The following is a 14389-nucleotide window of genomic DNA, read 5'->3' as shown; positions in this document are numbered from 1 at the left end:
TATAGTATCCTGTAGATTATATATAAAAAATTCTAGTTGAATTTCAATGCAAGAATAAAACCAGACAACTATTATAAGAAAGGATACATTATCATTAATAAACATTTAGGCTTTCTAAGCATGAATTAATAAAATCTTGGGGTTTCTAAGAAGGAGATAGAATTAACCACATAAAACTTGAAAATGTCTATACCAACCTTTTTTCTTACCTAAAGAAATAAAACATATTTAAAAGGTAAATCCACAAACTAGAGAATATTTATAGTCTATATGAGAGTCAAAAAGTTAATTTTCTTAATAGATAAAGAGTTCCTAAAATTTAGTGTGACACAGATAAGCATCTTAGTAAGAAAAAAAGGACAAAGTGCATAAACAGGTAGTTCACCATAGGAGAAATACAAATTGCCAATGACGTATAATTAAAGTGCTTTCCTCAATAAAAATATAATAAATTTAAATCCGTATAAAGTGGAACTTGATTATCAAGTTAGCAGGGATGAATAATATTTAGATTGGTGAAGATGTGAGTGAATGAGCTCTCTCTCACATTATCAGTGAAAGTATAAAGGGATACAATTTTCTGGAGGATAATTTGGATGAATTTTTCTAATGCATTAAATCTTTAGCCTTCTTATTAACCCAGTGATTTTATTTTTTGGCAGTTATATAAATAGAAATCCAAAGATCACTTTATAAGGATTACCATTGCAATTATATTAATATTAAAAACTATAAAAAATTAAAAGGTTGATATAATAAATTATGACAAGTTGATATGATATAGTACTAGGCAGCCATTAAAAATAATAATGTAGAAGAGTATTTAATGCCATGAAAAGCATTCACTACATGTTGTTGAGTGAAAAAATAAAGTATAATTATATGTATGTATGAATGAGTATATTCAATCAAGTGTATGTATATGCATATAATTAGATGAACTCAGACCAATATTACAATAGTTATTAATTGGCAGTAAGAATACAGGTAAGTCTAATTTTATTTCCTTCTGTGAATCTACATTTTCTAAATTTTCTACAACGTATATGCATTACTTTAGTAGCAAGAAAAAAGTAAAAAATACGTTCTTAAAAACAGATATACTTTGTTTAAAGCAATAGAAATTCTTTTTTCAAATAAAATCTTATGTAAAAACCCAATTCATGGAACCAATTAAAGGGGTGAAGTTGGGGTGACAAGCGTAGAGCCCTGCTTACTTGGTGGACATCTTTGAGCATCTACTTTGAAACGTCAGGGCTGGGGAAATTCTGTTGAGAAACCATTGCTTTTTAAACCCCATCTCTAAGACCTACATAATGTGTTGTTAGTGAACCCATACAAGACCTCATGATAGCTGGCTACCTCTATATTTACTCATAAACTGTTTGAAAGTTCATTCCATTTGGTTCACTATATTCATAGACATATATTCATTAATTAAGCACTTTTAAATAGTTTTTTTAGATTTCAGCTTTGCATTATATTAGTTTACTTGTGGATTAGAACTAGAAGGATTTTTATCATTACATGAAATACCCTTAGAGAATTGAATTTGATACCACATCCTTAGATTTTATTGAAGATTGTGGCCATTTATTGACGAGAAATAGCCACATGAAGAATGGAACTCCATCTTCCCTGAAACTATTATTAAATACACTGTCCATTATGGCCTGGAAAGGCCCACGTATAAGGAAGCCTGTAACATATTCCCCTCAAATTTTAGTACCAGAAAAAAAGTTTGCCTATTTTTATAAATGAGTATGACTTCCTTTTATAATGCTGTATTATTCCTGTATAACTCATGTTTCCCTTTTGGCTTTGGCTGCCAGAAAGCTCAGAGCTATATTTATTGCCAAACCACAGCAATGAACAGCTGCCTAATTTTGCAGAAAAACTCTATCCCCAACCACTTGAGTGTTTACCCTTAAGTAAATGGTCCCATGAAATGCAGGGCTCATGTTATAAGGTGTTTCGAATCCAATTTAGAAATAGAAAAAAATTAAATAATAAATAAACAAACAAACACATCAATAGTTTGGATTAAGCAGGCTTGGTCTTTGGCAGTAGAAAATACACTTAGAGTTTGGTTTGTTTCGAATGTCGACTAGGTGCACTACTAAATCTGGAGTACTGCTCTGGGAAGAGTGTGCCCTTGGCTCTGCAGTAAGTTGAGTCAGCTACCCAGAGCAACAGGCCATCATTACAAAAAAGATTTGCCAAGGAATTCGTGTTCACAGGTCAGTCAAAACCAGCCTAGGAGCAAGTGGGCCGGGCAGGCTCCTGGAGCTCCAAATATCTTCCTCCTCTTGGGGGCTTGCCTCATATTTCACAGGTGGCATTTCATTCAAGGTAGCGATGCTCGGTGCCCATCAGCCTAGGCTCTGGAATAAAATCTCCTAATGCTAAATCCCAGTTCTACTGCTTAAATATTGTATGAGTAAACTATGGTAGAGTTTCTAACTTTGAAGCTTTCTGTAAATTAATGAGAACTTTTATGAAAGGCTGTTAGCCAGCATCTGGCTGGTAGTACACCTTCAATATATGTCAACTTTTATCATTATTTAGCTTTAAAGTATCACCTATTAAAATGCAGATACCCCTAGGGAGGTTTATGTTGTTACCAGTTAACATTTCAGGGGAGATTCTCACCACTTAAATGTCAGTTAAGATGTAGTGAGCAGCAAGGGATCCAGGATTGAAACCTGGGAGAAGCAGGAAACTAGGCCAAAGGAGAGAAATAGCTTTGACATTTTGCCCAGAGCAACAGTGATTCTTCTACTTGGAAAAGCACCCAATTGTTGTAGCTACCCAAGCGCAAACCCTCCCTGTTGCAGAAACACAATCTAATTGCCAAATCCAGATCATAGAATCCATGGCCCTGAGGACCTTTGGGGCTGCCCCTTTCTCTATCAAATGTTTCACCTCAGAAGGCTCTATATATAGACTTTCAATGGTAAGAGATATTAAACTGCAGAGCTGCTACATTAGCTCTTTGTTTTCTGGCCCGCCAGAGAGTGTAATCAGATTTTAAACACTGATGTGTGTGGAGATGTGCACACCCTAGAGAGGCTGCTTACACGAGTGCCTGCTGTTAACCCCTTTGGAAAAAACCACCCTTTTCTACAAAGCAGTTGTGTGTCCCTTCACACTCTGAGTAGAGATTTCCATTTGTAGAGTCATCCATCATCTCTATCAAAGAGTCATTTGTAGATTTCAACACCAATTTCTGCTCCCCCATCCCCACCCCACCAGCAAGGAGAGAAGAGGAAATGATATTTTGGAGACTTTCAGTTAAGCTGTTGTATACAAAATGGATGAGTTATTAATTTTTTCTCCCCAGAGTACCCAAGAGAGGCTGATTCTGACACAAACCCATATAAGAGAGACTCCATCCCACTTCCTGCTGAGTCAGGGAGGGGTACATCCTGGGGCATACACACGCATTCACACAGCCAATTTGCAGTGCAGAATGAAGCACTGACCTGTCAGGCTGGCGGCCTCGGCAGACAGGAAGGCACTCCAAGACAGGAGGAAAAACAAGCCTGTTTCCAGCATAGGGAACTCACGCAGTTTGGTAAATTTGGTCAAGTGATGAAGACATGTTAAGGGAAACAACAAGTTGCTTTTACAGCTAAATCTCCTCCTTGGATGAGAAAATCAGATCTGGCTGTGACAGTTTTAGAGTAAGAGAACTGATTTTCAGACCTGACTGGGGAACTGTAACTCTCATGAGAATACTTTGAAGGCCAGCATGAGTTCTATGCTTCGCTGGGGGCGGAATGCCTTGGTAAAAATACAAATCTGTGTTCAGATAAAAAAAGGTGCTTTGCTAAGAGGATAAAATCAGCTTACTGTGGATACAAAAACCTCTTGAATTTGGCCTTAGGCCTTGGGGTGTGCCCCTCAGGAGACTGTAGCAAATCTAGGGAAACAAAGCAATGGAGAGTGTGGGTGGATGAGATGCTGCAAGTGCGTCAGTACCAAAGGAGGCCACTGCTCCCTGGGGAGTGCTAGTCTGTGGACACCTTGAACACTCTTCTCTCTTGGGGATGGAAATAAGATCAGGATGAGCATTTATGTTCAGCGACAAGGAAGCTGCCTGTGCCTTCTTGGTATAAACTGGATGGAGGAAAACATATTATTTCTAGGTCAGGCAAGAAGCCCTTTGGCAGGCAATGGTTCATTTTGGCCAGGATGACACTTGGTCAATATCCTACAAACTGCAAATAGAGCACAGTCATAGTGATCCAAGTCATGCAGAGAATGGGTTAAGGAGAGATGATTAGGAGTATGTATTCAATGGGAGAGAGTTACAGTGCAATTGTGTTCACAGGCTAAAAAAACATTGACAATTAAGATGAAATGTTGCATTTTTATGTTTCTAGAAAAAAAAAAAAAACTTAAAGAATATTCCACACTGAGAAGTGTTTAGCGGCAGGGCAGGGAAGAAAAAACCTGACCCTTGGGGTGGACAATCCATGTCCAAGTCGTGGCTCTGCAAGACACTGTGTGATTTCTGAGCAATATGTTAACCTCTCTGAGCCTCATTTCTATCCTATGTGAACTGTTGAGGAGAATAATACCTACTCACACAAATATGGAGAATGAAATGAGATGAAGTATATTAACAGTGTTTTGTAACATATTAGAAAACACAAAATGCCAGGAAGAGGCAAAATAATGTCATATTTGGGAGTGTGGCCTCTGGAAGCCAACTTTACCTGGGTTCAAATTTACTATATTTGAACATGTCCCTTGGCCACTCTATGCCTTGGTTTCTCTGTATGAAAATGGGGATAATAATTCAACCTACCTCCTAAGTGTATAAAGCAGTTACTATATGTTAAGATATCAGAAGAGTACCTGGTATGCAACAAGGTCTATGTAAGTTTCTATTAGTGTAATTTAAGTTAATTTGTTTTGTAAAACATCTTTCCTGGAAATAGATTCAGTAAGGATATGGAAGTAGTTCTTTATCTGGAGGAAAACATGGGCTGCCCTTTGAACTTTTTTTGGCATCTCCTCTCAGAGGACAGGCTTTGTTTCTAGTGAGATTTATTCCTTCAAATTCCCTCTACTAGTTTGGTGTAGAGAAGGCTTAGGCCAATTTGAATAACAGGATGTCAAGTGGGCATAGGGCAGACTTTTATTTTGACCTCCTCCAGAAAGTAGTTCAGTTCTAGGTCAAGCCCCTAGCTTGTCCAGAGTCCAGGAGCCTAAACCTTGAGGAGCCTTTGCCTCATTATGGACGAGGTATGGAGATTATAACAATGGAGGAAATAATCGTGCACCTGTCTCCTGCGCAGGCTGAGTTTGTAAGAGTCCTTCCCTTATAAACCCATTTACTTATGTGTCCATACATTCCCTTCACATCAGGCAGAGAAGAGTTCCAACTTCAGCTCTTCCACCCAGTGCAGCCTCTGGATCCAAAAAGCCTGGGTTTAGATTCTGGCCCTGACATATTCTAGCTATGTGGCCTTAGACAAGTTGTTTAACCTTTATGTGTCAGCTTTTTCAGCTGTAAACTTGGGAAGAGAACAGTATCTCCCTCCCCGTTCTCTCATAAAAACTACCTGAGATAATCCATTCAAAATACTAAAAACAATGGCTAGCACATGGTAGTGTTTTCAACAAATGTTAGATAATATCGTGTTTATTATTATTGATATGTGACCCAGAGTGAGCTACTTAACCTCCTTCAGTCCCAGTTTCCTGTGTAAAGTGAGCCTAATAATGGTTGATTCAAATGAGGAAATGAGGAAATACATACATACATACATACATACATATATATATATATATATGTATATATATATACATATATATATATATATATATGTATATGTATATATATATGTATATATACATAAATATATATATATATGCATGCACCCTGGCATGTGCCATGTGCTGCATGTGCTGACATTCACTAAATGTTGTCATCATTACTATTACTCTAGACATGTGACTTTCGTCATAATTCCACTTAATAATTGAAAGGCAATAGGGAGTAATGATCAGGAATATGGTCTGTGTCTTGGTTTTACTCTCTGAATTTGAATCTTGGCTCCATTTACTAGCTGCATGACCTTGGGCAATAGCTTACCCTTTCTAAGCTTCATTGTACAATAAAAATAGTGTCATTGTGATATGATTATTGTGAGGGTCAAACAAAGTATCATGTGTAAAACAAATATAACGGTCCTGACATATCATAAATACTGGGTAGATTATTAATTATAATTTTTGTTAGAAATCAGCACTATCTTTTCTGACTTACTTTATCTCTATCAATGGAGTTGACATTCTCCAGGATTTCCAGGACACAACTTTGGAGTGAACTTAAATTCTCTCCCCTTTTTTTATCCTGTATAAGCAACCAACCACTAAGTTCTAGAGATTATTTAAAACAATGTTCTCTTTCCTGATGTTTCCCTCATGGTTTATTATCATGCTTTCTCTTGATTCTAATCTTCCTTCTCTGATTCATCCTACAAACCAATTCCTCATTTATGTTTTAAAAGCAAGACTTTGAGTATGTCACTAACCTGAGCAAAAGCTCCTTTGAGTAACACTCCAAGATACTCCACAAGCTCCCTCCACCCCATTTGTGTCCCTTCATTTTCCATTGCTCTCACCAGTCCAAACCCTTTGGTCCTCTCAGGTACATCTGCTATGTGCCATCTCTGTCCCATCCCCACTTCTTAATGAATGCTGGTCTTCTCTTGAATCACTTATCCTATAGCCTTTGCCTATATTCTACCTATCTTTTAGGCCAAGCCCAAGTCCAACTCTGCATATAAATACTGCTTTTCAAATTATTTTTCAGAATTATAAGATTGGCCAAGAATCTATTGGACTATTCCAGACACAGTGTCCTCATGCTCATTTCAATTATTATAGTCCTAATAATTTGGCTATGGCTTTGGAACTCACTTTCAATGAAGCTATTATGTAAAGCTTGTCTTTCCAAGCTTGTCACTAGTTGAAGGCAGGGTCTATGTTTTATTCATATTGTGATGTCTTAGAAACCCTTAGAAGAACCTAGACTTTTAGCAGCTCCTCAGTGAATTGCTGGGCCAGTCTCAAAAAAAGACCCCAACACTTTCTTTTTCTTTGCATGGTGTCCAGGCCCCTCTTGCACCTTTCTTCCTTCACTTTTCCTCAAGGTCTTTAGTTTTTCGTCTTGTGCCCTTCCTCTTCTCTGTGGCCTTCATTAAACTCTCCCACTAGACAGTGGCCTTCTGGCTTCCTCCTTAACTCCGACTTATTTTTGCACTATCCAGCTGCTCTAAGTGAGCATCCCACCAGATCTGCTGAATTTCTTGGCTCAAACCTCTAAGAACTCTGCCTATTTTCCCACCTCTCTGCTGGAAAAAAAAAAAAAAAAGGAATTAAGTGACACAATTGCCCATCATTTCTGTCTTGCTTGCATGTTCCCTTATATGAAATAGTTATGGATGCTTGTTTAAATTCACAGTGATTTTTGGCAGGCCAACACTGTGAGCTAGTGATTGATACAAGTTTGAAAAAGGGACAGAGAATACTTAGTTTATCACTTTCAGTCAATCCTATCTTGCTCTTAACCTTGAATCTTCAGTTCTTTCCCTTGATACTAATAGAGCCACCCCTGATGTCCCCTGCTCACCTATTTTTAAGACAGCTGATATCCGAGGATCAGACAATATCATTAGTGTTAAAACTGACCTTGGACAAGAAAAGAGCATGGGACACTCTGCCACTGGTACCAACCTATGACTTGCAGATGACTCAGATGGCCTCAGTGGCTCTGTGTCATACTTGAACCAGACTATCTAGCCATTTTCAGACCTTGAAGTTGTCCATTTTCAGAAACATTTCAAAGACATTGACAGCTCTCAAAAGTTCCCAGCTTTCCACATACAGACAAAGGATATTAGTGCTGTGACAACAGCATATGCAGATCCCATTGCAAATGAGCCAGCGAAGATCCCCAGGAAATTCCCCACAGACTGGAAGAATGCTGCAGCATCAAATGCATTTGGATTCTCCTTGGGACTGTAAATGGATATAGAACTGAAAAGAGAAGAGGGTGAAAGTTAGTTAGAGACTCTCATCTTATAGCCCAAATAGTAGAAGTCAGAATTTAGCACCCACTTTTGGGAAGGTCACCTTCTTTTATAAGGTTAGGTGCCAGTTTGAAAAATTCCAGGGAAACAGATGAGGACAGGGAGAGGTGGAGAAAGCAAAAAGCTTTCGCCTTCCTTATAGCCCCATCTCATAGTATCTATATATTGTTGCCAGTCAATAAACATTTTTATATTGGAAGGGTCATAAAGAATATTGTTCCCGAGCAAACTAGGCATTAAAACATGGTAGATGTATAAGGAATTTGCTGAGGAGATAGATAACTGTGAATTATTTAGTGGCTATATGTCTTCAGTGCTGTTATATATTCACAAATGTTCCTGATAAACAGTGCACTTTTATGGCCTGTGCTCAAATGGGTGATACAAATCACAGCGTGCACAAAACATTCTGCTGTGATCTTGTCATAAACCACAAAGCATTCCTCCTCTCCAGTGTAACCCTTCAGAAACAGAGCTCAGACAAGAGCATCACAGGATTAACCCCTGGGGAGAGACAAAACCCTCATTTTCCCACCGAAACAAATGGCAGCAGCTGCCTGAGGTCATCTTTTATACTCCATTTTAGTGGCTGCCAGCAGATTTATTTCCATAGAGAAAAATCAATCCACCAATAGGCAGTCTGTTCACTAAAATATTTTTGAGGATGTCATATTTGCTTTATTTTTTTTTAACCGGGACCTCACATTCCAGAGTGTTAATGTGAAGGACAGGTATGTCCTATTTTAGGAAATATGAACTCCATATTGTAGTATTAAAATGAACAGATGTGCTAGAATCAGTAGTTTGGGGAGCTTGAAGAAGTAACATTTCAGATTTTTTTTGTAGTTTTAATTTTGATAAAAATTCTTTAAAACTAATTATAAAAAAAATCAAGTTTCTCAGTGGATTCTCAAAGAGAACTTGCAGCAGTGTAGAGAGCAAAAAGTACACTAGACTCAATGATTTGAGATTAGATTGGATTTTACAGAGATGTAACTGACTCTTTAATGGCTTGGATGATTACAGCATGTAAACTCTCTGACCTTTTTGTTGTCTGGAGACTAATTAAGAGAGAATGGGGGAATAGATTCCAATCCTTCTACAGGAAGATGCATAGCATAAAAATGGCAGTTTTAAATGTTCCTAGTTTTTCCCTAGATGTTTTTAAATCTGCAAAGTAGGCCAAACATTTCTGCTTTGATCATGTAATTGGATAAGGAAGATAAATGTGGATCTTGAATGGAGTCCTGAAATTTATGCGAGAAAAGGATTGTCTTTGAAGTGTTTTTCTTTTTGTAAAGTGTTGTGTTTTGCAGGAAAAAAAAGAAAAAGAAAATTTATATTTGGGTCCTTTGTATCTGACAGTCCTAGGAAAGGGTGTGAAACCTTATGGCCATTATGAAACTTGGTGCCCAAGGCTGCAAAGCTAGATGTGTGAGTTGACATTCACCAGCATATTTTTTCATTCCAATGAGGAAACAACAGTGATAAGAAAATGCTGCATTTGCATTCCACCTTTCAAATAAAAGTTTTTGCATAGTAACCCAGTTTATTGAATAATTCTGTTAATGCCTGAGGACTCTCACAGCAGATCTGATCCCTAGAATAGGTGGGTCTTCGCCCTCATCTCTACCTCCCCAGAAGCATTTTTTCTGTCCTTGTGCTTCTGGAGCTCGGAGTATCCCCATCACATCATTTGACTATACCCTGTATCATTACTTACATAATGTTTTTCTTTAAATCAACTCATTTTTATTCAAATACAAGAAGTTTTATTAAAGAGTATGTATGAAATCATAGGTTTAATATGCTAATTACATATTTCTCGTTAATAAATATACGATTATATAATTATTAAATTTGAAAAAAAAGTTCACCTGTGTGTCACCTAAAAATCATTTGGGTTTCTCCACTGGTTCACAGTCTGCATTTCGGGAGATGTTGTTCTCTTCTTGGACTCTGAACCCCATCCAACAGGGTACAGCCAACCTATATACCTTCCTTGTGATATCTGACTTAACTGAAGGAGGAAACTTAATTCTCGACCTATAGAGACTTGTCCATTGAATTTTTAGCCCTAAAGCTCCTTAAGAGGTATGTACTGGATGACTGCTATGTGCCAGGTGCTGCAGGGCATTGGGGGTGGGCAGCAAAGGGCATAGAGAAGTGAAGCAGAATTTGAGTCAGAATTTTATTGAACATATACAAGGCCTATCTAGGCAGAATAGTTTAATAGATGACAACTAGCTCTGGTTGTGGTGCCGAGTGTGATTTTGTGAGAGATACACAACTTTTAATGGTGCAAATGAGGAAAGGGTCACTATTTTAGATTAGAGGAGATGACATTTGAGCAAGGAAGCAAGTCAACAGACAGTGATGGGGAGAAGGTATTCCAGGCAGTGTAATGAGTGTAAAGAAAGATAAGAAGGCAGGTGAGTTGAGGGCACCTCAAAGCAGAACTATATAGTTATAGCTAAAACCTGGGGAGTATATATGTAGTCACCTGTGTTGGGGAAAGGTGGGCAGGTGTTATCACTCAGAGCTTTAAATTCTACATTAAGAATGTATAAAAGCTCTATTTAATTTGGTTATGCCTTATTATAACTTTATTTGATCCTATAGCACCTCTGTCAGGTAAACAAGGCAGGCATTATTATCCCTCCTTTTCCTTCTTTTTTCTTTTTTTATGGAATTAAAAAAAAATTAAAGATCAGAGAAATGAGATAATACAGTTATTTAAGTTCAAAATGTAGTTTATTATTTCTGCCTTTAAAAAAATGGTCTTGTAGGGAGGAAAACATGAACACACATCAGGATAGTTGAGTGAATGTCCCATTGACTATAAGGGCAATAGGAGTTCAGGTAGCAGAACCTTTAATTTCGTGCCTGGATAGAATGTGGACAGCACATTTTCTGTGTGCAGGGAGAGAGCAAAGTACGCTGTACAGGGCAACATTCCTCTCAACCATTTGACCAGCAGGCGAGACTCAGAGCTACTCGTGGAAACCTTCTTTCACGTCTGGCTTCTACTCCTAGAACTTAAGCTTTGCTGGGCCTCGCTTGGGTCCTGTTCCTCCTAGTATGCTTAGGACACAGCCTGGTGCCTGGCCTGTAGCAGCCTGTATAAAGGGTGATGGAATGAAGGTAAGACAACTAGAAAGTAGAAAAGAGAGAAGAAAAAAGTACAGAAAGGAAAGAGACTTGGTTGTAAAAGCTAGTTGTTTCTTAAAATGAATCATCACCTATTAGATTTTTTATTAAGCATTGACTATATGTAGTCATATTGTGGGTACTTTTAGGGTCTAACTTTAGCGACACTTGTGAATCTTAAACTTGAGCCTCAGAGGTCTGATCCTTATTGGCTATATAGCCTTGGGCAAATTACTTCATCACACACAGACTAAGTTTCAAAGTTTATAAAATAGAGATAATAATAGTATTTATTCCCCAGAAATGTGTAAGGATATGAGATATATTTAAAACCTATACAATTATCTTGTGAATTGTAGGGCCATTCGCTGAATGTTGATTATGTGCTCAAAAAATAAACACTCAGTGAATGCTATCATCATCATCATCATCATCATCATCATCATCATCATCATCATTGTGCTAAGAACTTCCAGAGAGCAGAGTGTTGTGCCTGAATTAGGCCTTAGTTCTAACCATAGGCAGATGGGGTATGGCTCCCCTCCTGACATACCACACTCCAGGTTACTACAGAGGAACTAGTCACTTTTGCGTGGGAACAGAAGGGTCTCCAGGGAGGAAATGGCTCTATAAGTGAGACTAAAAAGTTGTTATGTTTACATGGAGTTCTTGGCTCCACGGACTAAAGAGGGAAGTCAGGCCCTCAACGGCCTAGGCAGGGATCTGCCCGAGGACAAGAACAAGTCAGGAGTCTGAGCTTAAGGTGCATCTCCCCAAGTTAAAGGGGCCAATCTGCAGGCAAAACCCTTTGGTTTCTGGTGAGCAGTGAGGCAAAGAAAGCAGGAACCTTATGGCCCAAGGAGGTTGCATTTCTCCTGACTCCCCATATCTCAGAAGGTGGTTCTCTTGGATCTAACACCTGGCAAAGGAGGTATCTCCCTGGGCTCTGATTTTCAGCTGCAGCACTAAGCCTCCACTTTGTGGAGCAACAGCTGTAGAGGATTGTCCAAAACAACAAAAGTTTTGGATAGTATGTGTAGAGTTTTCCACCTTCAACCCAAGAAGGGAAGGAGTATCATGTTTCAGCAGTTTCAGCCCTTTGGGCTTAAAAAGGAAACATCTCCTACCCTGACTGAGGGAGATGCTGGAACTATTAGTAGATACAAATACTAGAGAGGAGGAAAAGAGGAAGCAGAGTTTCTGCTACTTTGTGTGGTACTTGTTCTTTGCGACTCCACTCTGAAGAGTTCAAGCTGGTTAAGAAGGATCTACAATCTCAAGTTTCTGGGAAAGAATATTTTAGTTGGATGGCACTAATATCCTTAAAAATGACATGACCAGAAATAGTGCTATTTAAATATTCATCTCATAAATTGGAAGCAAGTCCAGTTATTGATTCATTCTATTCAGGAACAGATTATTCAGCAAAAACTAGTTTGATAATTGTATATTGTATCCATTCTCAGAAATAAATGTGTGTAGCATCTTTTATTCAAAAAATTTGAAATGGATGAAATATTATAAATTCCTTTGATGAGAGCAACACAAATAAGGATCCCGATACTCACTGTATCATTTAAGCTACACAGATAGAATCACAACTCCCATGTTTCTCAACAACCCATCTTTTTATCTTTATGATGTTCCTGCCGGGAACATGCCTGGCAGCTTAGGTAGCATTAGGAGTATAGAATCTGAATCTGAATCTGAGATCTGAGTGCAAATCTCAGCTATGCCACATACTGGCTGTGTGACCTTGAGCAAATTACTTAAACCATATGCACCTCAACTTCCTATAAAACAAGGATGATAATAATAGTATCTATTATATAAGGTTGCCATGAGAATTCAATAAATTAATGTTTATAAAGCATCTAAAATGGTACCTGGCAAACAGTAAGAACTAGATAAGCGTTTTTTAAGAAAATCATCCTACTTCAAATAACCCATTCCTCCTCTTCCTCCTCTTTCTTTTGAACTGAGAGCTTGGTTTAGATCTAAAAGAAGTATTTCAGACTGGATGTCCAAACAGCACTTCAACCAAAACAGACCTGAAATATCATCACCTGATCTTTCACACTCTGACTGATTGTCCCTGGTCTAGGATCTCTGGGTATATAGAATCATTTGATCTTACATATTGTTTTGTATAAAATGATGTGTGGCACATATGCTCAATAAATGCTATTGAAGAAGAAGAAGAAGGAGAAGGAGAAGTAAGAAAAAGAGGAGGAAGAAGAAAAGAAGGTATGGCAATTATGCTGAGAATGAAAATGAGATAATATTTGGAAAGTATTGTATTCTCTAAATGGTACCATCGTCACCTCTGCCAATCCCCTCCTTCCTATTCTGGACCCCACAGAGTCATCACTCTTCTGATTTTTACAATTTTTCTCAAGATCACCTAGTTTTCAACACCGTCCACTCCTGTTATTCTTCACTGCTACTGCTAAAATATTTCCCACAATTGTTCACAGAAACTACCCAACTTCAAGATCCTTGGAAGTTGTTGTTTCCTAAGGACACTCTCCTATAACTGGCCCTCCCGACCCCCACAGTCCACCATCTTGGGTGCTGGATTGGGACAACCTGCTTCTCTATTCCCAGTCCAGTCTCACTTCTTTTGTTAACAGGACATCAGTGTCACTTGAAACTTTTGAAAGAAAATTATTAAGCAAATATGCAAACACATTGTGTACCTTTCATCATTTCTGTAAATTTAATCATTAAAGAAAAAAATTAGAAAATGATTGCTATAGCCAAAGAGGACTACAAAATGCAAAAGGATTGCTCATTTTCTCTAACAAATCTTTAATCCCTAAAAAAACTTTTCTAACTGCTGGCACCAGTTTATTAAAGAATTCTTGATTAGTTGGGATATATTTTTCCGATTGCTGATTCCAACTGTGCTATATCGAATCCTTCTTTGCGCTGGGTATGTAGTTCCATTACTGATGTCTCGGTCAAATGTCATTATTCAGTTCTTTTCATTTATTCCAACTTAATGCTGTCCAGCTTAGAATCTAAATCTTCAAAGCAGGATTCTTCTTCTCCCTGCAGAATATTCTAGAGAAGCAGGCTGGATGACTCGGAAGGGAGGAAAGGCAGGGGAGATGTCTCTCTACCTC

At 38.1% G+C, this 14389-nt stretch overlaps 1 protein-coding gene across 1 annotated transcript in view; it reads right to left on the bottom strand.

Moving 5' to 3' along the window:
• The window catches only part of SLC9A9 (solute carrier family 9 member A9), a 514150-nt gene that overhangs the window by 266652 nt on the left and 233109 nt on the right, over positions 1-14389 (bottom strand). The window contains exons 7-8 of the mRNA XM_011364440.2: positions 7920-8058; positions 3486-3591 (exon numbers count right to left, since the gene is read on the bottom strand). Coding sequence (XP_011362742.1) covers positions 3486-3591; positions 7920-8058 — 245 coding nt within the window. The remainder of the gene's footprint in view (positions 1-3485; positions 3592-7919; positions 8059-14389) is intronic.

Source organism: Pteropus vampyrus, unplaced genomic scaffold, assembly GCF_000151845.1.
Source record: "Pteropus vampyrus isolate Shadow unplaced genomic scaffold, Pvam_2.0 Scaffold97, whole genome shotgun sequence".
NCBI lineage: Eukaryota > Metazoa > Chordata > Mammalia > Chiroptera > Pteropodidae > Pteropus > Pteropus vampyrus.
Note: the sequence above shows the minus strand (reverse complement) of the source record. Positions and strands in the feature narration are given on the sequence as shown.